At 44.5% G+C, this 25,898-nt stretch overlaps 1 protein-coding gene across 1 annotated transcript in view; it reads left to right on the top strand.

The window, feature by feature from the left end:
- The window catches only part of met (MET proto-oncogene, receptor tyrosine kinase), a 64,591-nt gene extending 39,590 nt beyond the window's left edge, over positions 1 to 25,001 (top strand). The window contains exons 11-21 of the mRNA XM_079289337.1: positions 1,929 to 2,138; positions 5,508 to 5,657; positions 9,502 to 9,658; positions 10,885 to 11,019; positions 14,053 to 14,313; positions 16,748 to 16,828; positions 18,392 to 18,573; positions 18,776 to 18,885; positions 19,266 to 19,431; positions 19,559 to 19,695; positions 22,301 to 25,001. Coding sequence (XP_079145463.1) covers positions 1,929 to 2,138; positions 5,508 to 5,657; positions 9,502 to 9,658; positions 10,885 to 11,019; positions 14,053 to 14,313; positions 16,748 to 16,828; positions 18,392 to 18,573; positions 18,776 to 18,885; positions 19,266 to 19,431; positions 19,559 to 19,695; positions 22,301 to 22,601 — 1,890 coding nt within the window. The 3' untranslated portion in view covers positions 22,602 to 25,001. The remainder of the gene's footprint in view (positions 1 to 1,928; positions 2,139 to 5,507; positions 5,658 to 9,501; positions 9,659 to 10,884; positions 11,020 to 14,052; positions 14,314 to 16,747; positions 16,829 to 18,391; positions 18,574 to 18,775; positions 18,886 to 19,265; positions 19,432 to 19,558; positions 19,696 to 22,300) is intronic.
- The last annotated feature ends 897 nt before the right edge of the window (positions 25,002 to 25,898 follow it).

Raw genomic sequence — 25,898 nt, 5'->3', positions numbered from 1 at the left:
AGAATAATATAAAAACATATTACACTGCAAAAACAGCATTTTTTCCGTAACAAAGTGGATTTTCCTGAGCTTTCTCACTGCGAATAAAGGCATCAACCAATCAAGATGACACATTGTATTTCTCCTTTCAACCTTGATAAATGCCGCGCAGACCAGCTCCACTATATCCATCCTGACCTTTCACAATAAAAGCCCAAGACGAACAAACTGCGTAACTCTTAACCAGAGGGAATTCAGAGTCAGTACAATATGTTTCCGTGACGTCATGCTGTGCAGCGGTTTACGTCAGGCAGACTGAAAGATGTTGCTCTGGTCGATATGATCCTGGTAGTTGGTCCTCTGCCTCCATGAATCTATTTGAACTTTTATTGAAAAAGTGCTGCAGTTGCCACAAAGCTGCCGGTACGAATGGTTTTGATGGAAAATATTCGCCCCCGGTGAAGTAGTTTCTTTTAACATGGTGACAAACAGAAGCTTATGCTACAGTATTTCAACCAACCATTGTAAACCATTGAGCACCTATTTTTCCTTCCTCGTGTCCTCTTAGCCACTCAAGGACACGTGTACCTTTGTAGCCCAAAAGATAAACACGCGCTATCATTGGCCACCGCAGCGCAAACATCAGCATCGATCTCTCAGCGAGCAGCCAAACAAGTCCGGTTTGTTCTGAGCGCACCTGTGTGGAGGAATATCACCTCTTATAACGGCTGCGTATCGATGTTTGCTCTGCGTAATGAAGAAACCACAATCTCCGTGACAAACGAAGCGCATCCTCCTTCACTTGTAACCTCGGCTCGATCAAGGAAGTGTGGAAGACGAGACACAAGCGACGGTGTCTGCTGTGATCCATGAGTGAAACGCTGTATCGACAGGCAGAGAGAGAGGATAACAGATCGTTCTAAACACTTAACCGCTCCCATTACTCGTATCAACCACAGCTTTCACAATAGTCTCCCCATTTATTTCCCTTTTTTATAGTCAGTCGATTGAGTTCTTGTTTCTGGGAACGTTGCCCCAGATCCCAGTAACTCCCCCATTTTGGATGCTGTTCCTTCCCCAAAATTCTCTCTCATAATCTGTTCGTGAAAGGGCAGTGGAGAGAGCAGAGTTAGATGAGCCACGTTGCAAACAAGAAAGACTTTGTACTTGAGGCTTTAATCTTGATTTCAAGTGTTTCTGCCCGACTGTCCACCGGTTCTACCCTCCAGGTCAGGTCAGGTCAGGTCAGTTTACAGTTTACTGAGCAGGGAAGAACTGCACGTCGTGTAACAGCTCAACTGCACCAAAATCAACCATATTTGCCATCATAATGAACTATAAACAGACTAAACGTTACAATAAGATCACTTATAGGGCTAGGTGATTCATCAAAAAAACGAATTCAATTTGCTTTTTGGATTTTTTAGTATCAACGATTATGAAAACCAGCTCATCGAGATAAAGCAATTCTTGAGCCACACCTCAATAAAAAAGGCCTGAGGGTGCTTCTGTCTCTCACTGGGGGTTGTTGGGGGTTGTTGTGCCCTCGGGCCATGCGTGTACTGTAGAGTCTCAAACAGCTGGTGTCTCATGTGATGTGTTGAGGATGAAAGAAACTGAGGATTACCGCACGGTGGTTGTACATGGTGACGGAGGGAGGACCTGGAGGGAGCTGAGAGGTGGAGGTGTGCCGGTACCTCTGTATGCATGAAGGTTAGAGGAGTAACAACACGTATTTGTCGTAAACCGTTCGGTACGAGGCTTTCGGTTCGGTGCGCATTGCAAACCGAGCAATTCCTTTGAATAATACTGTTGAGTTGACTCAAATACACTGTTTGTGTGTTCCCTGAATACACTTTTCATTTCTTAAGCCCTGCATTTACACAAGTAGAGTTCTTCTAACCGGCACGTTGTTGTCTGTCTCTGCTGCCGCCTGCCTCTCGTTCTAGAGCTGTGTGTACGCCGAGAACCGGACGTCCATCCAGTGCACCACGCCCTCTTTGGCCAAACTGGCTCTGCAGCCGCCCGTGTTCACCAAGGTGGCGTTCGTCCTGGACGGCTACTCTACGGATCAGTGGGATCTGATCTACGTGGCGGACCCCCTCTTCCAGGACCCCAAACTCACCTCCAAGGACAACAAGAGCATCGTGGAGCTCAAGGTAAGACTAAAGACTAAATATTTCTGCATAACGTCCAGTTAGTGACAGTGTGGGCTCCATGGCAGCTTGATAGAGTAGCGGCAGGGGGCGGGGCTTAGCGAAGGGTCAGTTGTGCCACGATTGGTCATTTAAAGAGAGAAGACTGACTTTTTTTAAACTTTCGTTGTCTTTCAAATACTTACATAATTAATAAATGTTTATAAAGGTATCATAGAGCCGCAACGGTTGGAGGCAGAACTGCGTCCTTTGGCAGACGCTTGCAGAAACAGGTGCAGAAACTCAAGACACCTGGAGAAACGCGAATTGTCGAGTGTGCGGTTGAAGTAATAAAATCTCCTGGTATGGGCTGTGGCGAATGTGAAAAGCTAAGAAAGTGCTTCACAGAACAGCGAGAGCTCCAGATCTGCAGGGTTGTGTTCACATCATCGACACCACAGATGTGTTACATCTATAAATGTAGTGTGCAGAGCTTTTACTGAATGGGACGAATTCACAATTTGGAAGCAGGTTGATGTTCATTCTGCAGGTGGCTGCACTGTGCTTCCCGTATTCACACGTACAGCAACTTCCATGGTCCGGGTCAAATCGGGAAGGAAACAATACTGAAAGAAAAACAGGAAGTGGAGTCTGTTTCCCATCGTTTACACCCCCCCATCCCCTCCTCTGCTACACCTCTCTATGTGTTCTCTCCGTTGACTTGCATTGTTCTGCCGGCCTCGAGGTTAAAGCTTTTGACATATTAATTCAAACAAGCCACCACCACATTCCCCTCAGCCTGTTTTTAGCAACACAATGAAAAACACATTTGTACTGTTCTCTTTCTTTCAATTTTGTTTTTTTTGCTCGACGGTTTGTGGCAGCTGTGCTGAACCTCCCAGACAAACCCCCCTAGTTTTCACCGAAACAGACCACATCTGATAACCCTCTGCCCTGCAGTGGCCTCCAGCAAAGGGCAAACACTGAGCTCATTTCAGCGCCACATGACAACTCGAGCCCCAAAAACGTCTGCCAATAAAAGACAAATAAAGGAATATTGGGCTGTGACTGACAGCTCCGGCAGCACGCAGCACGTTGAAAGAACCAGGCTGTTGATGTTGGCGCGTGGCCAGGCTCGATAACATCACGGGAGTCCATTTGTCATCATAACAATGTATTTAGAGCGACCGTGGCGGCTCTTTAATAACTTTAATAACTCCTCTCTGCTGTGTGTACAGTATGGTCACGCTGACAGCCCGGAACAAGGACGGAAGAAGATGTTGTTGCACGGTGTTGTCTTAGTGTGTCTCTCCTAATTGCAAGCAAGTGAGTTAGCGGTCTGTGTGTGTGTGTGTGTGCGTGTGCGTGTGCGTGTGCGTGTGCGAGAGAGAGAGAGAGAGAGAGAGAGAGAGAGAGAGAGAGAGAGAGAGAGAGAGAGAGAGAGAGAGAGAGAGAGCAGGAACAGGTGCGAGCCTCCAGTCTGTGTCAAATTGGAAAATCCCAAGCTGTCACGCAAGGAATGTGATCACTCTTTATTACCTTCTGCTGCACTCAAACAAGTGTGTTTATCAGAGAGAGACAGAGAGAGAGAGACAGAGAGAGACAGAGACAAAGAGAGAGAGAGACAAAGAGAGAGAGACAGAGAGAGAGAGAGACAGAGAGAGAGACAGAGAGAGAGAGAGAGAGAGAGAGAGAGAGAGAGACAGAGAGAGAGAGAGAGACAGAGAGAGAGAGAGACAGAGAGAGAGACAGAGAGAGACAGAGAGAGAGAGACAGAGAGAGAGACAGACAGAGAGAGCGAGACAGAGAGACAGAGAGAGAGAGAGACAGAGAGAGAGACAGACAGAGAGAGCGAGACAGAGAGACAGAGAGAGAGAGAGACAGAGAGAGAGAGAGAGACAGAGAGAGAGAGACAGAGAGAGAGAGAGAGAGAGAGAGAGAGAGAGAGGACAAAAAGTGAGCGGGAATGACAAAAACAAGAGGAGGAGAAGGAGTCTGAGTGGCTGCGTCGTTCTCTCACAGCTTCCCGTCAAACGACAATCGCTGTGTGAGCTTCCAGTCAGATCTCAGGGGGGGGGGGGGGGGGGGGGGTTTGTTGTCGTCGTCTCACGTCTTCAACAAGTTGCTGAGTCTTGCTCATATCAGCAGCAGCAGCGTTTCCATCACTGTGAATCATGAAGAACTCTTGCCAGGAAGAGGAACCTGCACCTGATTCCAATACGTCCTAAACGAGCCGCGAGGTCGCGACTAAAATATGGCTTCAGACTATAAAACTCACGTAACTTTGTTAACATGCACTCGTGTCACTTAAAGTCCTATAAATAGTTTAAAAGCTGCAGAAGGAACCTTTGAAGAATGTTTAGGACTCCAGTTGTGGAGGTCTGTAAATGGCAGCGAACACTCTTCTGTGGCCTGTGATTGATTTATACAGAAGCAAACTTTAAGTACTTACCAAGCAGCCCCCCACCCTGTGCACCCTACAGGCACAGCACATATAACACGGATCATACGAATAAACCTTAAAGCTGCTACGGGGAACTTTCATTTTGTGTGGATTTGGCGGCCTCTGTGGACTCTGAGCACCCTTTAGAAAACCTCTCATTTTACTGCAGCAGGGTCAGTCCTGGTCCTGGTCCTGGTCCTGGTCCTCCCGTGCCTCCCGTCCCTCCAGCGGGGCTCAGCAATAACAACATAGAAACAGCCACTCTTCTTGCTGATGGTCTCGTTTGCTGTGGTCATGCAGAGGCATCAGCATTAAATCGAGACTGTTCCTCGCGGTTACTTTAAATAGAGCCGTTCCACATAACAGGACTCGAAGCTGGCCAATAACACAGAGCTTCCCCTAAAGCTGCTCTCATTCTGTTCCTGTCGTGTGCACCAGTATTCCCAAATTGCGTGCACATTTCTACCCACTGCTTTATGTCGGTGAGTTGCAGAGTTTGTCTGGACGCTTCTTGCTCCTGATTCTTCCTGCAGGCATTGAACACACCTTCACCTGACAGCCGAGTAAAGAGGTTTAATGTGACGTGTCTCAGTGATGCTCCTCTCCTGCAGCTTCGGCGACTGACGGGCTTACTGTGATTGACAGCTCTGGGAGTTGTCTGTGTTTTTGTTTTACAACGTTAACCCTTTCACAGTATGTTTTCAGCTGATCAAAGTTAATTGTAACATTTTAGGTTGCCTAAAAAAGTCGCATTTAGCTTTCGGTTGTACTTAGATCCAACCTCATTCCTCTCCCTCTGGATCTCACTCCGCCTCTCCATCCTTCCCTGTCGCTTTCTATCCCACAACTTCCTTCTCCCCTCACTCTCTCATTCTCACTCTCTCATTCTCACTCTCTCATTCTCACTCTCTCTCTCTCTTTCTCTTTCCTCCCCCTTCCCTCCACTGCAGGGTGACCATATGGACAGGGAGGCGATGAAGTGTCAGGTCCTGACGGTCTCCAACTACAGCTGTGCGAGTCTGACTCTGAGTGGAAACACTCTGGAGTGCACCGTGCCCACCGAGCTGCAGGCCGCCTCCTCCAAGGAGCTGCAGGTGGAGGTGAGACGCGTGGAATGTGCTTCTAGGTTTGCATTAAGGTCCGTCTGTTCTTTTGATCTTCAGCAGCAATCTTAAATTGTTACGGTATTGTTATGAATTCACTTTTTATTGCCTATTTCATTTTTATCCAGAGATTAACTTCTGCACTTTGTCACAAACCTTCAAAACGAGATGAAGACACATGAACATTTCCACAGACTACAAAGCCATGTATAGAGATTCACACACAGGTGCACACACACCTAAACATACATGCCACCGCTCAATGGCGTGTGCAACAGTTGGTCAACAGACACTTTCTTTACTAAGCGCAGCCTTTTGTTAATAGGGACACCCAGTTCACCAGAAATACACTCACACACACGCTCTGAACTCATATCAACAGACATCTTGCTCAGTGTGTTTGAAGTGGTGTTTGTATTGCAGTGTGTGTGTGTGTGTGTGTGTGTGTGTGTGTGTGTGTGTGTGTGTGTGTCAGGGTGCAAACAGCAGCAGGAAGTGTTGCAAAAACAGCGGATGACTGAATCAACATTTGATCTTTCCTCTCTGTATTATTCCAACTGTGTTTAATCTCATTTGCATGTTTCAATCGTTTAATAGGCGGTGTAATAAGTAATCAACTGGAGGTCTGTGAGTTCATGTTGTGACTCTATTCACCTGTAGAGTCTCTTCATGTGAGTGATGAAGTGGTGAATATTCACCTGTAGAGTCTCTTAATGTGAGTGATGAAGTGGTAAAGTTTCATGGTGATATCTATGAGGTCATGGTGTGACTATTCACCTGTAGAGTCTCTTAATGTGAGTGATGAAGTGGTGAATATTCACCTGTAGAGTCTCTTAATGTGAGTGATGAAGTGGTGAATATTCACCTGTAGAGTCTTCTTAATGTGAGTGATGAAGTGGTGAATATTCACCTGTAGAGTATCTTAATGTGAGTGATGAAGTGGTGAATATTCACCTGTAGAGTCTCTTAATGTGAGTGATGAAGTGGTGAATATTCACCTGTAGAGTCTCTTAATGTGAGTGATGAAGTGGTGAATATTCACCTGTAGAGTCTTCTTAATGTGAGTGATGAAGTGGTGAATGTTCACCTGTAGAGTCTCTAAATGTGAGTGATGAAGTGGTGAATATTCACCTGTAGAGTCTCTTAATGTGAGTGATGAAGTGGTGAATATTCACCTGTAGAGTCTCTTAATGTGAGTGATGAAGTGGTGAATATTCACCTGTAGAGTCTCTTAATCTGAGTGATGAAGTGGTGAATATTCACCTGTAGAGTCTCTTAATGTGAGTGATGAAGTGGTGAATATTCACCTGTAGAGTCTCTTAATGTGAGTGATGAAGTGGTGAATATTCACCTGAAGAGTCTCTTAATGTGAGTGATGAAGTGGTGAATATTCACCTGTAGAGTCTTCTTCATGTGAGTGATGAAGTGGTGAATATTCACCTGTAGAGTCTTCTTAATGTGAGTGATGAAGTGGTGAATATTCACCTGTAGAGTCTCTAAATGTCTGTAATGTAACTAAACGTCTCTTTAAAGACGTTTCCTCTCAATGAGTTTGTTCTCAGACTCTGATGATAAATCTCCACTTCAGCAGCTCTTACATTCACCAAACTTCACACGTTCATTCCTCTCTGTGTGCTGAAGGGTCACACAGAGGGGTTTGTTCACACAGCATTCATAACCTGATTTATCCAACATTTTATGACTAAAAACATGGAGAAAATGATATTGTTTATGGCTGTTGACAGTATTATTGGGTGATACGAAAATATATCCAACCATTCCCTCAGTGAAAACTTGACCATAAAAATATAAACAAAAAGATACAAGAATGTATTCAAAAAGAGAACGCCTCATTTGCATATGTAAACAATACAAAATATATTTGTCTTAATGCTAGTTAGAAACGTATAAAGTTTCGTGGTAATATCTATTAGTTATATATATATATATATATATATATATATATATATATATATATATATATATATATATATATATATATATATATATATATATATATATATATATTTTAAACCCTCGTTCTAACAGCACTAATGTTCCTGTGCCAATAAAGATCACAAGAAAGCTTTTGATGTCCAAACAACACATTCTGTGTCAAACATCTGCTCTGAGACAAGTGGATGCAGAGCAGCAGAGATCCATAAATCCACTTGTAATGCTTTCATATGAAAACCCCCCACTGTCTGTATTGTCAGGCTCACAGGAGGAATTTCAACAATAAAAGGTATCGTATCAGAAGGAGGAGGAAGAGGCCGAGACACACTGACGATGGATGGATGTGAAAGAATGAATAACAGCTCCAGGTTCTATTGAAAGTGTTTTATTTCCAGGTTGACAATCATTAAACCGATAGACTTTACTTGCAGTAACGGGACCATTCGTTCATTCTCTGGGTAAATCCACGGGAAACGCCACATTCCTTCAGCGCCCCAGATCGTTTACAGCAAACTTCAATAACCCTCCTGTCCTAATGCAGTCCCTTATACAGACAGAAGAACCCAGAAAGCAGCTCAGGGAGAATTCATTAGACGGTGTGTTGAGTGAGAGGGCTCAGCATCCAGCTGTCTTGTCACTTGGATATAATTCATGAGGAGGAGGCGTACAGTACAGCAATGTCAGAGGAACCAAACCCCCACGGCTCACGCTGTCTTTCATTGATGAGGGTTTAGACGGGACAGACGTTTAGCACCTGGGACTCACTCTGTGGAACAAAGATATCTTGAAGGCAGGGTTGTAGTCTTGAGAAACTAGCAAGAGTACACTAGAATTAAAAAAAATGAACCAACCTAAAAAGCTAAAAAGTGGAGCTGACTCTTTTAAAACGAAGGCAGCGAGCAGCATCAGCTCCAGAAATCGCTGAAAACAGAGAGAAAGTCACCAACTCCGCTCCAGCCCCAAATGTATCATTATGAATATATGCAACAAACACAGATGAACATAAAACCTTCACTTTCCTGCTTTTACTCAAGTTCTCCCTCAATTTCAACAGATTGTGACAGCTTGGATGATAACTCTGTTAAATCTATGATTTTTTTACTTTAAAATCAAAAATGCAACTTGCAGTTTCAGCGCCCTCGTTTGCAGCAAACAGCCTCCAAACATCCCGGTGGGTTATCAGCGCTTTGATAAGAGACGCGTCCTAACTTCTATGACACAAACTAATATGAGACGCTGCGTCCCTCAGAGACAACTTCCAGCGGTCGCCGTTCTCCAGGCCGGACGTTATCGGCCTCATCGCTGTTGACTTGTGAACTGGCCTTCAGAGGAAAAGCCACTATCTCAGGGGATGGTCAGCCAATATCCCTTAGCTCTCGCACACACACACACACACACACACACACACACACACACACACACACACACACACACCATCCCATCTGCAGCAGCAGGCAGCAGTAGAAACCTCATTTCCACGAAACCTAATAATAGCAGAAGCAATATCACTGATGTAATCTGCCCCCAGACTGTGGAAAGTGTGTGTGTGTGTGTGTGTGTGTGTGTGTGTGTGTGTGTGTGTGTGTGTGTGTGTGTGTGTGTGTGTGTGTGTGTGTGTGTGTGTGTGTGTGTGTGTGTGTGTGTGTGTGTGTGTGTGTGTTTGTTGTTGTTGTTGTTGTTGTTGCTTACCATATACCTGAATGCCAGTTTCATACCTTTTGCGTTCTTGTGTATATGTATATGCCATGAATCTTTACCAGTTCTTCAGTTGATTACCTCTGGCCTCCGTACGGATGAAGGGTTGATCAATGGTAAGTCTCAGTGTTGTTAAAATAAACTTCCTTCCCTCTGTGACACCCCGAACCTTCTTTTCGCTTCTTCTCAGTGGCGCCAGGCGGACTCCATCCGGCACCTGGGCAAGGTGACGCTGGCTCAGGAGCCGGAATACGCCGGCCTCATCGCGGGCTGCGTGTGCGGCAGCCTGCTGCTGCTGCTGCTGCTGGGAACGCTGCTGATGTGGAGGAGGAACAAACGCATCGACGGTAAGAGAGCAGAGACGACGGGGGTCAAAGGTTTAGCTTTAATCCTAGACAGTGACCGACCGGCTTTGATCTCACGGTCCTTTCTCACGTTATCTGCTTTTTGCGATATTGTGTTCATGAGACTCTCCAGTCAGGTCGAGTCCAGTGAGGTTGTGAAATACAACTGGGTGAAGCCAGAATATTGGAAAATTGAGTAAATATTTTGCAATCGAGGAGGCAGCAACACTAGTCTGCCAATAAGAATGAAATATGTGAGCGAATCGAGATGGAAATAGATTTTAAAGTCCCAGTGGAACAGAAGTTACGTTTTCAAATGTGTGATGACTCAGCGTGTCCTCGTGCAACGGTTCGTATGATAACCTACAAGAAGTTACTGCTCGTTTATCGTACGTTTTCCTACAAAAGTCCAGCAACACTTTACGCTCGTTACATGTTTCGTCCTTTCAAAATAAACTTCCATTTAAATGGGACTTTAAATCTAAATGATAGCGTGCTGCAGGAACGAGTTAGAAAACCTGGAAATGAATCCGCATTTTTGCACTTTGTGTTCCCTCATCTGGAAGTCAATGTTTGTTTTTTGGTTGGATACTTGACATAAGGTCTGCGGTTCACACACGCTTGAGATACAGTCAGTAATTACCTTTCTCGTGGATTTTGAAGCTCTTAAGCGTCTTCAAAAAGGCGGTCGCTAACGAGAGGCTAAATGAGGCTGTTAAACGTCATCACGCCGACTTAGCCTAACGTTAGCGTTTTACTTCTGCCGATTGGATCCACGCTTCAAAAAAACATAAAAGTGGTGTATATTTGTGAAGATTATCCTTCTGAACAAAGCGTTGGTTTGCCACGGAGCTTATTTTCTGCACGAATTAAAACTCCAGTGGGAGGGAACCAACGCGAAGCTAACTTCCTGGTTGGACGACAAAATGACGTCATCCCTGCAGCAGCCCGTGGGCGTTCATGTGTTTGCGTTCACGCTGCTGCAGCTCAGTGCGTCTTCTCTAACCTGTGCATGTGTGCCTGCCTGGTGGTTTTATGACAGTGAGTTTGTGTGTTGGGAGCACTGGTGAAACGCTTTGCCTTTCTGAGCAAGTCTCTCATCTCTCTCCCTCCCTTTGTATCTTTTATCTCGCCCCTCTCTTCTCGCTCACCTCTCCTTCTACTCGCCTCCTATCACCTTTATGTCTCCGTCATTCCTTCTCTTCCTCCCTTCCTCCCTCTACTTCTAGATCGGTCTGAGGTGTGGTATGATGGCCGGGGTCACATCCAGCATCTGGACAGGCTGGCTAACGCGAGGAATGTCAGCCCCACTAACGAAATGGTGTCGCACGAGTCGGTCGACTATAGAACAACCCTGATGGAGGGTACGTCAACCAGATAAGCCCCTCCCCCACCCCCACCTGACATCTTCTTGTCCCACCTCATTTACCTGCTTACCTCCCTGTGGGACTGAACGCTATGCTAGCACTGCATGCCTTAACATGTTCTGAACTAACATCCGCAGGCTTCTTTTTTCTGAGTGTAGCATAGACTCCAGAATCCAAATGTTTTACCTTTTTTTAAGTTTAAGTCTTTTCAGTTGTTTTTTTAAGTTTCATGAAGTTTTAAAGCTTTTTTAAGTTGACGTTATTTAAGTTTTTTGAGTTATTAAAGTTTTTCATTTGAGTTTTTTTACAGTTTTTCTCGATTGCTAAGACACATTTCTTGAAACGGTCACCCATTCTCTCAAAACTGGAAACACAAAACCTCATCTTCAAGCACTATTTACAAAACCTCTGAATCCTCTTGCAAAATGAAACTTTCGCCTCAAAACAGTTTTACCTGTGCTCAAAATCAAACACTGCTCTCAAATCATAAACAAAGTGATCAAAATAATATTCACTATCAAGCAGTCAGGAAACAATACACCAATAAATAGAAAACACATTGTTCAAAACATATAGTTCTCAGGGAGAAGTCGATTTTTAATCTCAAAACAAATTTCATATGAACGAAAACATGTTCTATTACAGTAGCTCAAAATTGATCAGAAATGACGACTGTGCTTTGCTCTTTGCAATTTATTTTGTTCTTCCTCCTCCTTGTACCCCTATTTTTACAGTACTGTACCCTGCAGCTCACAAACGTGTCCTTTGTCTCTGTGATTCTGTAATTCTTGTTCTTTGTTGATATGAACCTGCAACCAGTCAAAATCTATTGAGCAGTCAGTACTGTTACTGTAACAAATAGAAAGCACGATGTTCAAGGCCATACAATCTGTTTATTGTACATTATACAGCCTACAATGCACTGTAGGCCTACTACAGTATACAATACATGCAGTGATGAACTTTACAAATGTCGATTGAAACAGCTGCATATAGTGTAGTACAGTAAATTTGCAATTACAAAAATACAGTAGCATACTGTACCTATTCTCTTCTCTGAATGTCCTTACTATGGTGGACACAGAAAATCGGCTCAAATTGGGGTGCACTCTAAGTCCTGCTTCCCTCATTGTCAGTCTGTGGACTATAACATGGTCTATGACTGTTGTTCGAATTTCATCAGATATTTCCACTCTTTGTCTTCCTCTTCCTATTCGCCCACCTCGCATACGCACTTGTCCTCGTCCTCTCACATTGTTTCTTCTATCCATTCTCAGACTTTCTCCTTCCCACCTTCAACCACCTGTTTGCTCTCTAAACTGGCTTATATTGGTTGTGTCACATCATTTGATACAAGTGAAATCAATTTTGAGTGATTGTGTTTAATCAATGACATGTGTTCTCTATTTGTATTTGATTGTTGCCACTTGTGTTTACCAGTATGGATGACATGTGCATTAGAGTGCAGAATGTGTTTTGAGACTGAGAATGTGTTTAGAGTTTTGCTGAAAAATCTAAGTGAGATCTGCAAATTGTGTTTTACCATGTGAAACAGTTTAAGGTATTGACAACAGACTGCACAATTAGCTAAATGAGTTCAGGCAACTGAGAACTTTGTTCAGCCAATGGGTTTTAGTGTTTTAGCAATTGAGAAAAACTGTAAGTTTTTGGTTTTCTTTTAGTTTTGTGGGTTCATTACGAACAAACATCCTCAAATTAGCTGAGAATACACATTAAAAAAAGGACTTTATATCTTTAAACCTTTTTTACTGATGTTTTCAAAAGTCATCAAATAACTGTTGACTGTTGGTGGTGCGGATTCATCTCAATGTGTCTGCTGTGGCTGGAAACGAGTTGAGCGGACACTCGTACAAGTGTGTCGACAATGTGCTCATAGGTTTCTAGGAAATAGGAAATAAGTCATGAGGCATGGAGAATGACAAATCAAGAGAGTTTAGTCGAGTAAGACCAAAACAACCGATTAGTCGTCCAATAGAGGCGGCAGCTCTAGAAACGAGGTTGATGAGAGAAGAGTTCGTGAAACTAAAACGAATAAAGGCTTGAAGAGAGCTGCAGAGTACATGATCTCTGTTGGTTCGTCACTGATTTAAAGGAGACATTCACACTGATGCAGGTTCATTTAAACCTCAATAAAAGAAGATCTGGATTACTATCCATTTATTTATGTATTTTGATGTTAATATTTATTTTATTTTTGTATTCATTTATTTTTTATAAATTATTATAATTTTATTTTGGGGGGCTTTTTTCGTGATTGGATAGTCGCAGTTTGGAAGAGAGAGAGAGAGAGAGAGACAGAGAGCGAGGGGACAACATGCAGCAAAGGGTCGTGGGTCGGATTTGAACCCCGGCCCGCTGCGGTAAGAACTAACTAATGTTTTGGTCTCTCTGGACTTTGATCAAGATTGTTAAAACACTCTTCTTAAGGCTCAAATGATACAAAAAAGTAACCTTTTGGTAGTAAACTGTAAACTGACCAACAGGCCAGTCTTCCTAAAACTTTGATATGATCTTAAGAGTCACCTGTGGTTTTGGTTTCTTGAGCTTGAATCCTGAGAGCGTTGGGGGGGGCTGGGCTCCATGTATTCTGATCCTGAGTATGATGGGCAAAGCAATTTTCCTGCGTCTAAACAGTGCCTTGAAAGGCTTAAAACGTGAGCAGATAGACTTACTAATGAACTGGTGCTTGTCCTCGGGGAGAGTTGGGGTTTAGGACCAGCGGTGGTAAATGTATACGGTTATACCTGAGCTCATTATGTCTGTGAGTCCCCTCTGTCCCCTCCTTTGGAAAAGATTTTTAAACTGTTGCACGCAGTTTCTTTGCCTTTACTCTCCGTCCACCAACGGCAGCAGAGGAGAAATCAGAGACTTTGTTTTTCTCCGGCTTCCCTCCATCACAGTGTCAAGTTGCTCTCTGCCTTTGTAGCCGTTCCTTTCTGATCATGTGACACACCTTGACCTGTGGAGGCCCCGCTGAGACAGTCGCTGACCCTCCGTTGCTTCTTCCAGATCAGGGCACCGACAGGCCGGAGACATGCCGGGCTGCTCCTCCCATCTACGGGGGCAACGGGGAGCTGCTGTCTCCCAGACTGAGGAGAATGGGAGCTGGTCTGGGGCTGGGAATGGAGGGCGAGCTGGTGTCCCCCCTGCTGATGGCCCCGGTCCACATCGACCCGGCCTGCCTCCACCCGGACCTGCTGACCGAGGTGCAGCACGTGGTGATCGCCAGGGAGCAGCTGCTGCTCCACCTCAACCAGGTCATCGGCAGAGGTCCGTCACAGAAATACTTCCTTCACTGTTAGAATACATGTTTTAAAGTGTTACATATCACTGGGTCTCTCTCGGGGTCGTGTTTTCATTTATTTTGGTAAAATATTTCAGGTTAAAAGAGCTCAATGGTGCCGCCTCCACAAGTGAAATTCCAATTCTTATCGTGAATCAAGGATTTTGATTATCAGCCATAATGTCGTGACAGTCCGAGGTGGACTTACCACGAGAAACGATGGTTAGAGGCTAAGCCCCGCCCCCTCTGGTGGAAAAGCATGCAACCCGTCCCTCAAACTTGCATTCTCCCTAATGTCCACCAGGGGGCGACTCCTCTGGTTGTATAGAAGTCTATGAGAAAATGACTCTACTTCTCTCTTGATGTATTACCTCAGTAAACATTGTAAACATGAGTTCATGTCTCAATCTCTAGTTTCATTGAGTAAATGATGGTCCATTTAGAGTTACATTTTTTTGATTTTTGGAAATGTCAATGGAGTGAACAAATGAGATTTTCACTTCCAGAACTGGAGCTGTTAAAAATTTTGAGCCCTGTTGAAAAATGTTTTTTTTTATCATAAGTGCTCATAACAGCTACTCAGCTCTTCTTTTACTCACTCTCAACAAAAAGGAAATGTAAAATGCAACAAAACATTTTCCAGGAAGGAGCTGCTGGCTACTAAAGTGCAAAATAAAACAGCGAGGCCGACGTTTATTCAGTTGAAAATGTTACGTCACTACAAACCGCTGTGTCAAAGCTTTTAAAGCATAAAGTCAGAACTGAGCGAGTGTGCCTCTGATGCTGCTTATTGCTGATGAATGCATTAAAGAAGAGGATTATAGCGTTGGATGTGCATTATCATGAATAATAACGGAAAATAAAAGTGATAAACAATGAACTAAAACATGAAAGATTGTCTCATCATGTTTGCCGAAAGTCTGCTTTTGGGCTTTTCCGTTGTATCCAATATATTTAGCGTCCAGCATCTTAAAAATGTATTTTGTAAAATAAGATTTATGTGAAGCGATGCAAAAAGATAAAGTCGCCCACAGGGAGCTTAATTGCCTGCTTCATCGAAACGGCGAGACACAAAAATCACCTCGCACTTAAGTAGACTTAAGAGTCAGACCCTCGGATCAAATTCAACATCAAGAGGTGAAAGACCCCCCCCCCCCCCCCCCGCCCGAAGAAAAGAGCCTGGATTTGGGGGCTGTTGCGTAGGATGATTTGTTCACAGCTAGTGTTCCCAGGCTCCATTGTTGGGAGTCGTAATCCGACCCCCTCAGACATTTACGGGGACGTGATAGGAGAACGCCGCGCTCATTTCATGCCCCGCACCCCTCCAGGTCTGGGGGTGAAACCCTCACGTCTTAAGAGATATAATTCAATGAAATGCACAATAATTCAAGGGGGTTTGGCAGAGGCTAATAGCCTGCGTGGGGCTTTAATGAATAAAGCTTCATACTGGGTTACTTGAGGGGGCAGAGTTAGTGCGAGGGTGACGGTAATTTAAGAGAATCTGAATTAGCTGTTTGAAAACCAGTTTTCCTTCCATAAAAAAGCAGCACGCACAACATGAAATCACCTTGATGCTTCTGCTCTGAACTAAATGATTCCTATGCGTGAGCAGTGGAGATATTTTGTTCTTCTAATTTCTGGGAAAGTTCTGTGATCAGGGAGCCAACTGGCAGGACGCAAGGTCTTAATCATAGAGGCTCTGGCATGAAAAAGAAATCCAAAAAAAAGGGGGGGGGGGGGCTTCAGCCAGCCAAGATGGAAATGAAGGATGCTGGATTCTTGCGCAACATCCAAAAAGATCGGCCTGCAAACGTCTTCATGGTCATTTAGCCGGTGCCATACAGCATACGTCAGTTCACTCGTTCATCCATCAGGACGAGTACGTGAAGCAACAGGCGGTGATCAGAATCAGACCGCTTTATTGGACGAGTATGTTCGCTGATACAAGGAAGTTGGAATCGAGTCAGTAGCTCTCGGTGTGCAGAGATAAAATAACACTCTCTGGTGATGTTGCTGCTCAGGCCTCATGGGTTAGTTAGCGAGACGTTACAGCGTCATCGCATTGAACTCAAAATGATTTGCAGACAGGTTTGTGATTATTCGGGCTGTAAATCACAAGTTTAATCAAAGTCTGCCAGCATTAGGGATGTCACGATACCAACACTTCAGTAACTTTAACGTCCCTAACGGTTAACGGTTAACATCCCAAAGTACAGACTGATCCTGGCTTCACCTGCTTCACAGCGCTGACCTCATCGTCATTGGGACTGACTATTTGAATCTCAAGCGTCACGGTTTAAAATGGCCGTCTTTCAGGGAGGCTTATTTTTTGGCGTGGGTTGATTTGCCAGGAGGGACCCTACAGGTTTGAACAGGAGCTGCTGACTGATTCTGACTGACGCATCGTGTTGTAACCTGCAGGTCACTTCGGGTGTGTTTTCCACGGAACGCTGCTTGAGCCGGACGGGCAGAAGCAGCACTGTGCCATCAAGTCCCTGAACCGTAAGTACAAACCCCACTTTACATGTAAAAGCCTTCGAAATAAGCAAAATGACACGTTTTCCCCTTTAACTGTCACAAGAAGAGTGCACTGAGCATAAAAGCTTTTTTTTCCTTTCTGCAACGCCCCGGCTTGACATTTACAGATTCATCCGTACCGTCTTCTTTTTACAAAGAGTGTTGCAGCTTTCAGTTACGATTGGAAGTTAAGAATTGTTTTTTGGGGGGGATGCTTTAGCTCAAGAGTCCCAGAAACATTTAATTGCACAGTTTAAATTGAAAGGAACGGTGTGTAGGATTTGGTGACATCTATCAGTGAGGTTGCACATTGCAACCGATTGAATAGCCCTCCGCTCTCTCCTTCCTTTCTGCGAATGGCGTTGGCCTCGCTCAGAGGCCATCCCATAATAACACTACTTTAGGAGCCTCAGAACAAACACACACTCAACACACTCTCTCCTCCAAACATATTCACATCCAGCCGTAAATATTCTCCATCCTACATCTGCTTACAATGCGTACTTATTGTATGATATCACAGCGCTCCAATAGCATTAAGGACCTTCATCTCATCAGAGCCCCCGGGTCCTTTCTGGCTGGTGATGAACGAGCGTCCCGCGGTGAGGACGGCATTAGGGTCGCCGCTAATCGTGTAACCTGTCAGTAGGACCGAGGGAGATTGATGCTGGAGTAATGTGGGGGAAAGCTCAAGGAGCCACCAAACACAGCGGGATGGGATGAACTCGGCCTGCTGGGGTTTCGTCCTCTGAGATTTGGACCTTTTTTATTAAGTTTAGTGTTTTCTCAGGGCGCCATGTCATCGTTTCTTTGGCGTTCTTTTGTTATATTTGAGACCTTGAGTTGATGCTTTTCCTTCAATATATATTCAGCAATTTGTTGAAAGTAGAAGAGCCAAAGACACATTTTCCATAATATGACATCATTTTTAGGCTTTGAAGTCAAACGTCATCTCTTTCTATCTTTGGGGGGGGGGGTTCTAACCTCAGTTGAAGGCCAATCGGCTGGTTTCTCCAGACAGAAAGAGCTTCCATCTGTAACCAGATTACAGCAGAGTCAGTGGGGCTAAAGTGCGGGACATCGGAGGCAGGGATGCAATTGGCAAATAGGAGTTTGGCGTGGGTCAGGTCCGGGTGAGGGTGTTGTCTTTGCTTGATTCCCATCATCATCCTTTTTCCCCCCCAGAAGGTAGATAAGGAATGCCCTTCATGCTGATGTCAGTACAGCAGAGTTGCTCCACATCTTTAAACGTAGCACTCCATAATATATCCCACATCGCCAACTCTTCTGTCCTTTACCTGCTCTGGAATATAACAGCAGTTTATTCAGGCCATTGTAGGTAGAAAAGAAAAAAAATAATTACAGTGTCGGATGGGGGTCAAATTCCAAGAAAAAACTATTTTCTCAAAGCTTAAATTTGAATGTTACCCCCCTCCCCGGGCTCCGTAGTTTATATATATATTCTTTTCACCCTCAATGACCCGAACACGCCGTCGTCGTTTCCTCATCTACAAATTGTTAATGTTTGTTTTTTCTTTTTTTATGAAGGCATCACAGATCTGGAAGAGGTGTCCCAGTTCCTGAAGGAGGGGATCATCATGAAGGACTTCAGCCACGCCAACGTCCTCTCTCTCCTGGGAATCTGCCTTCCGCCGGAGGGCTCGCCGCTGGTGGTTCTGCCCTACATGAAGCACGGAGACCTGCGCAACTTTATCCGCGATGAAGGACATGTATGTACACGAGATAGACGCATGCATGTTCTGATTTATTCACAGCCTCTTGAAATGCATATTGAGACATTTACACATACTGTGGAGAACTTGTAAAACTTATGTACAGTACATTCTACGTAGATGACGTTGAAATAGAAATGATGTCAAAGCAAGTCAGCTGTTTGTCCCCCAGTCCTCTGATGGTAGTTTGTACCAACAGAACCCGACAGTGAAGGACCTGATGGGCTTCGGGCTGCAGGTGGCCAGTGGGATGGAGTATCTGGCCAGCAAGAAGTTTGTCCACCGAGACCTAGCTGCCAGGAACTGCATGTGAGTTCACATCTATCTGTCACATGAGTGTATTCTACAGTATAAATACAGCAAGGCACTGTGGATGAGACTAAAACAGAATTAACCCTATGAGCCCCAAAACCCGCCGACGGGATAGAAAAGTACGTTTTTATTTTAACAATCGCCAGAAGCTGTGAAAAAAACTGTCAGAATCGTCAGATTTTCATCTTTACGAGGATCCTTGAACACATCATGACGAACGCTTCTGTCAGCAAAAGCAACCAAAACTAAACTTAAAATTGCAATATTTCATCAAATACAGAAAAACATAATGCTGTAGAGGAGATGAGAACAAATAACAGAGACAGAAAGAATAGAATCCAGAATAATGAAAAGTGACTTCTTCTTCGCCCCGACAGGCTGGATGAGAGCTACACGGTGAAGGTGGCAGACTTCGGCCTGGCCAGAGACGTTTACGACAAAGAATATTACAGCGTCCACAACAAGAGCGGAGTCAAGCTGCCCGTCAAGTGGATGGCTCTGGAGAGTCTGCAGACGCACAAGTTCACCCCCAAGTCAGACGTGGTGAGGGCTCTTGGCAATTTTTGTTTTACATTACAACAAACGATGTGATGCAAATAACTCCATAAAAGTTAAAGGACGACAGTGAAAGGACAGAAGTGGGAGTTCATGTTCTTGTGTTTCCCTGTAGTGGTCGTTTGGCGTGTTGCTTTGGGAACTGATGACCCGCGGAGCTCCACCCTATTCGGACGTGAACTCCTTTGACATCACCGTGTTCCTGCTGCAGGGGAGGAGGCTGCTGCAGCCCGAGTTCTGCCCCGACGCTCTGTAAGTGTCCTCACACACACACACACACACACACACACACACACACTTATATCTATACCAGGGGGCTCCAACAAGTAGCTACCCGTTTCTGTGATAACACAAAGTCACTTCGTTTAAACTTCCATTCAATCAAACTCACAGATACACCAACCCCTTCTGACACAAAATAATTTTATTTATATATATATATATATATATATATACATATATAAATGATTATCAGCTGTCAATTAACGAGTTATGCTGCTTTCAAGTCTGTGTTACATCCAGGCGACAACCTCCGGTTCTGCCGAGTGAAGCTGATGCGGAATTGTCTTAAAGCTGCATTCTCTCTAATGTCCACCAGGGGGCGACTCCTCTGGTTGTATAGAAGTCTATGAGAGAATGACTCTACTTCTCTCTTGATTTATTCCCTCAGTAAACATTGTAAACATGAGTTTATGTCTCAATCTCTAGTTTCAAGTCTTCTTCAACACAGCATTGACGATGGCTACGTCCATTTCTTGTATACGGTCTACGAACAGAGAAGGTAGAAGAGCTGAAAACAAAGCTAGCACAACAAAGCTAGCACAACAAAGCTAGCACAACAAAGCTAGCACAACAAAGCTAGCACAACAAAGCTAGTACAACAAAGCTCGTACAGCAACAAAGACTTTATTTAGTGGCACACATCCCGACAAAACACAAACATCCCTTCGCCTATGGTGTGATTTTAAGAGAGGTGATGACTGCGGTGACCAAAAACGTTATTAAAGCACCATAAAAGTAAGACAAGAGTTATATTTCAGATGTACTACTTGGTGCTATGTGCAGCTCTCGACACTTTTATTTTGTCAGATTAGCTCTCAGAGGAAAAGCAGGTTGGAGACCCCTGATACATACATACTCACCTGTCATTGGCCTCCTCCAGCACAGTGCCACGGCTCGTTTAGTGTGAGTGATATATACTTGTAGAGCTGCACTTAAACACATCACGAGGAAAGAGCTACAGTCTGAAGTCAGGAAAGGGCAGCAGGGGGAACGGGCGGAGGTGAAAGAAAGAGCAGAATAAGCAATCGGAGTCATAAATAAAAACCACTCGAGTTGAGATCGTCCATCAATGGTCTGAAGCTCACTCGCCGTCGAGCGTTACGTCTCATCGCAGCTGTGGGTCAGAGCGGCGGCCATTTTTACGTGTAACGTCGCCGTTACAACCGTTGTAGCGGGCCGAAACAAACGAAACCGACTTCCTGCAAGTCGCGGACTCACAAAAGCAGCAGTGGTGTACAAACATTACAAAGCATCGTGAGCAGAGTAAACGCAAACTCTTCTCACAGCGTAGGAAAACACATCGCTCCCACCAGAGGAGTGATCTCCTGACGTGCTGTGGAAACCAGACTGCAGTGTTTCAGCTCTGAACCGAACTTCAGTCGCAATCTGCCGACAACAATTCCGCCACGACCTGACGACAAGTGCAACCTCTATGTTACGAGAAACGAAAGCAGCAAAACACACAGTGATTTATTACCAAATATCAAATCACAGGGAAGTGTTTCAGTGTCACCACAGCACTCGCTGAACTGTCTATCCATTAAACCACGAGGCCACGAGGTCCACTGCGTGTCTGTAGTGAGTGCATATTAGAGGGGAGTGTTCAGGTGAGGGAGGCAGAGGCCCAATGTTCCCCAGCTGTAAGTTAAACAGAGACATCAGGGGGTGATCTGCACGTCTGCAAACATTCCCGCAATCCTTCACTTCCAATCGTTCACGGGGCGTCTCGTGATAGCAGCCGCTGGCAGAGACCTCGGACGTGTGGTAATGGACCCATTCTTCTTCATCCTCAACAATGAAGAGGGTGTCTGCCAAGTCAGTGGGGGGGGAAACACGAACGCAATATCAGAGACTCAAGAGTTCTGTTGATTGATAGTCAGTGTGAAAGTTATCTTCGAGGCACGTTGAAATAATAAAGACCTTTTCACCTCGCACGCACTACACCTGAGAGGTGTTAACATATTAACGTTTTCTGTCATCTTACAGCATGTTTGAGGACTACTGAGTGGTGAAGTGAACTATTCATATCTAGTGCAGCATTTCAGAATGAAGCCCCTCTGATACAGTAAAAAGCCATTCCGTTTTCCGGGTTCAAATAGTGGCTAATAGACGATTTATTGTTGCATGGAAAAAGCTCTACAAGAGAAACAGAATGCTGCCACAAAAATGTGAAGAAATTCAAAATAAAATGTCAAAACATATCCCGAGTGAAACAGCAGATAGAAATAGCGCAGATGTGGAAGACTGGAAAATTGTGACCAATTAGAGCAGACTTTTGCTGGCTTTATCGGGAGAGAGGTCTTAAAGAGACAGGCGCTAAAACGCAGTGTTTCAGGCAGAGAGTGAATATTCAGATAGACGGTGTGAGAAAAATAAAGAGTTTTTTGAACATCAAAGCATGTAAACATGTTATAGTAGAAACCTAGAATACAAGTCTGAACCTGAAAATCAGCATATGTCCCCTTTCATTTTCAGCTTTTTGATGTACTTATTAGTTGTATAGTGCATAAAATAGTGTAACGTTCTGAAAAAGGGTAAATTTGAGAATTTCTGAACTCCTTTCCTCTCCCTCCAGCTACACCCTGATGATCGAGTGCTGGCATCCAAAGCCGGAGCGGCGACCCTCCTTTTCCGATCTGGTGTCGCGCATCTCCACCATCTTCTCCAGCTTCAGCGGGGAGCACTACGTCCTGCTCAACACCACCTACGTCAACATCGAGAAGATGAGCCCTTACCCGTCTCTCCTCACCTCCTCCACAACCACCGTCGCCAACCGCACCGCTTCCTCCTCCTCGTCTTCCTCACCCGACCACTCCACGTCCCTGCCGGCCCAGTCCGCCTTCTTTTGCAACGTGAAGCGAGACTGCTGCACCTGAGAGGGGAAACAGTGGAGAGTGGAGGTGGAAAAAGACTCATAACTGAGAAAGAAAGCAGTGAAGTGATGAAGAACTACTGTATGCACTTGTGAAACACTGGACACTGGATGCTGAGGAAAAACACAGTTTTTTGGAGCTTTGACTGTTCACTCAATGTACATAGATGATCTTCTCGAGCATCGCCAAACGACAGGGTCCACCGTCAACTATAGGGCCGAACTTATCGACTTTTCCTTGACCCCCCGGGGAGCGTGAGGTCAGCCGTCCCGCGTCCTCAACAAGACGGCTACACGACGCGGGGAAACGCCTTCTCCCACCCCCAAAAAAAAGATGTCATCGACTGCTGCGCCCACTCGCGGAAAGGATTGATTTTCCTCTCTGGGTGGAGGTGGGCCTTGGACCTTCTCTCTCCCCCCCCCCGCTGTCTGTGTAATGTGAATGTTTGACACATGGCCGTGCTTTGTGTCGCGTAGAAAATGTCACACCTCCTCCCGAAGCCGGCTTTGATAGATTGCGGCGGCCGTCTGGGTGAGGAACACCAAGGCGCTGTGGAGGTCGATGGTTTTGCTGGTGACGGGGTGAAGGGCTGTGTAGGTGTGAGGTGGCATGTGAAAATAACCAAAACCTGCTGCCCGTGTGCAGTTCACTGGATGCTTTATTTGTGTAATTAGCTTTTTGATGTGCTTGAGGGGAGGGGCAAAAAAAAAAGTGAGAAGTGAGAGTGAGAAGTGTCAGAAGCATCTTTTAATTTCCTTTTTGTTTTGTTTTCTGAAACGTGCCATCGTGTCAAAACAGTGACAACATACACACACAATGCATTTTATTGACAGAGAACATGCTACATCTGTATGAAACGGATCCCTAGACGAAGGAAGTTCCTTTAACGAGACGCCCACAAGTTCATCCTCAACATTTCATTCATTAAATAACTTTTGGTCAAAATTCCACGAAGTACTTCATGTTAAACTTTGACCTCAAAGGGTCCCTGTGTTCATCTGGCTTCAGCGTTGTTATGTAACTATCAGCTGTATATCACTGTATGTTTATGACGACGGAATATGTTTGTGTTAACGGGCCGTACCAGTGAGTTTGAAAGTTTTAGCTTCTCAACCACAACTTGTGTAAAAGTTGCACTTTTGTTGATCTTTTTGTTTAGTTTTTTTAGAGCATGCTGAACAGGTTTTACTCCGTTCCAGGCAGCCACTAACTTCCATTCATTTCTGTACGCTATGAAAATCTGCTGCTCCGTCACAGTCAACATCAACAACAATATGTAAACATATAAAAGCAAAGACATGCACACAAAATACAAAATATGTTGCGTCTCTTGCAAAAGCAAACACTTCATTCACAACTTCGTAAGTTCTTGTAAAATTGGCATTTTTGCATCACAACTTTACGATCCAAATTCAAAGATGAATTTGACGAATAACATTACATGTTAACGTTTTCTGTCCATATCGCAATGATATTGTTATTGTGAATTATTGGGGCCGGGACAGTCGTGGAGTGAACGTCTGATATCGGGACTGCCCTGTTCAACACATTCCTTTTTTTTTTCTTGTGAAAAACTGACGCCTACGTTACCCACAATGCAACTTGACCGCCGACCGGCTTGTTAAACTAGCCTCGAGCCGCTGGTAACGGCCGCCTCCAGTGACATCACTTGAGGCATTTGATCAGATTTACTTGTGACTGAAATATAATACAATGTATAAAAGGTTTGCTTCCGTCAGGTCATTCTCTTGAAGTGATGTACGAGGATGGGCTACACGACTCAAGCAACTTTCAACAGTTTTCATATTTACCTGACATGAAAGGAAACAAATGGCTGCTTTTAACAGAAATACAATTTTAATTTGAATCGTTATACAAAGGTAATTTGTCGCGAATGTGCTAAAACTTCCAAATGTCTGCTGAGGTCAAAGCCCCCTTTAATGTCTGCTTTGTGGAGCAGATTATGTTTTTTATTGTTTTATCTGAGTGGCTGCTGATGTGACCGGGCCATTGACGGACAGGTATGAATGTTTGCTATGACAAGAGGAAATTGCTGGACTATATATTTTTGTATCGATTATGAGCCTCTTCTTTAGGTCTGGTCTAGATTTGACGACCAGAAGTGAGTGAAAAGTGATCAATGAGCAAAGCCACATAATCAATCTTTTGTTTTCCAGAGGAACCACTGCCATCTTGTAACTATAGCGACGGGGTCGCATTGGGATCTGTGTGTGTGGGGTTTTGCATCTCGCTCCAAAGTCTCTTTGATCATGTGACTCCACCACTTTGTCTGTTCTTAAGCCTGTCTGTTCTGTGTGTGTGTGTATGATGTTGTTGTACATAAGAAATCCTGAAGGTACATGTTCCTATGTAATGTCAAATCAACCTTGTCGGTGTAATAAAGCTCTACTGTCAGAGGTTTTTCACGTCCTTTCTTATTCAAGACAAATGGATGTAGAACTTTCATTACAAGCACTTGATGCCTAAGTCACTAACTGCTCACATGGTTTGTCCCGGCGTCATACTTCCCATATATATCTATGGGTATTGTGCAATTGATGTCCAGCAGCCCCTTTGTCAAAACGCCTCAATGTGACGATACAATGAGACTCTTCGAGACCTTCATTGAGACAAAGAGAGGCGATCGTTCGTCCTCAACGCACTCGATGCTTGTGCAACATTCCGGCCTTTGTGTCTGGCTGTTTTGTTCACACAAAGTCACCGTTCTTTTGTTGCCACTGGTTGGCAGTGACCTCTGACCCTTCACCTCCCGCTCCCCTCTGTCCTTTTGATCCCCGTAAGTGCAGCCGTCTAGACTTTTCCTCCCTCGCTCTGTCGAACTGAGCCGTGGCCGTGGCTTTCAGGACCGGGTTGGACGACATTTGGAGTTTTGTAAAGTCGCACAAGAGCGTCGCCTGTATAGAAGTTAGAGAACTCAGGCTTATGAGTTTAGTTTAAACCACGAAAACCTGTTTCCTCGAGGAGATCGTTGATCGTGTCGAGTGTAATTCGTGAACTTATTGAAGTTTATTTGTCACGTAACATCCGTACTTAAGTAGCGCCTACAACTACATTTAACCCAAACCAGAATCTTTTCATTAATTTAACTAAGTTGGTGTTGTTGCCTAAACTTAACTATGTTGTTTCCTGTGAAGACGGTAGTTTATTTTGAAAAGACTGTAAACGTGTAACGAGTGTAAATTGACACGCGTAGCTGGACTTTCGGAGGAAAACGGGAAAAACAATGAGGAATAACTTTTTGTAATTGTGCAACGTATATTTTAATACGTTTTTACTTTT

The sequence above is a fragment of the Melanostigma gelatinosum genome (assembly GCF_949748355.1).
Source record: "Melanostigma gelatinosum genome assembly, chromosome: 1".
Classification (NCBI taxonomy): Eukaryota; Metazoa; Chordata; class Actinopteri; order Perciformes; family Zoarcidae; genus Melanostigma; species Melanostigma gelatinosum.
The sequence above is the reverse complement of the archived record's forward strand: the minus strand, read 5'-3'. Positions and strand labels throughout refer to the sequence as shown.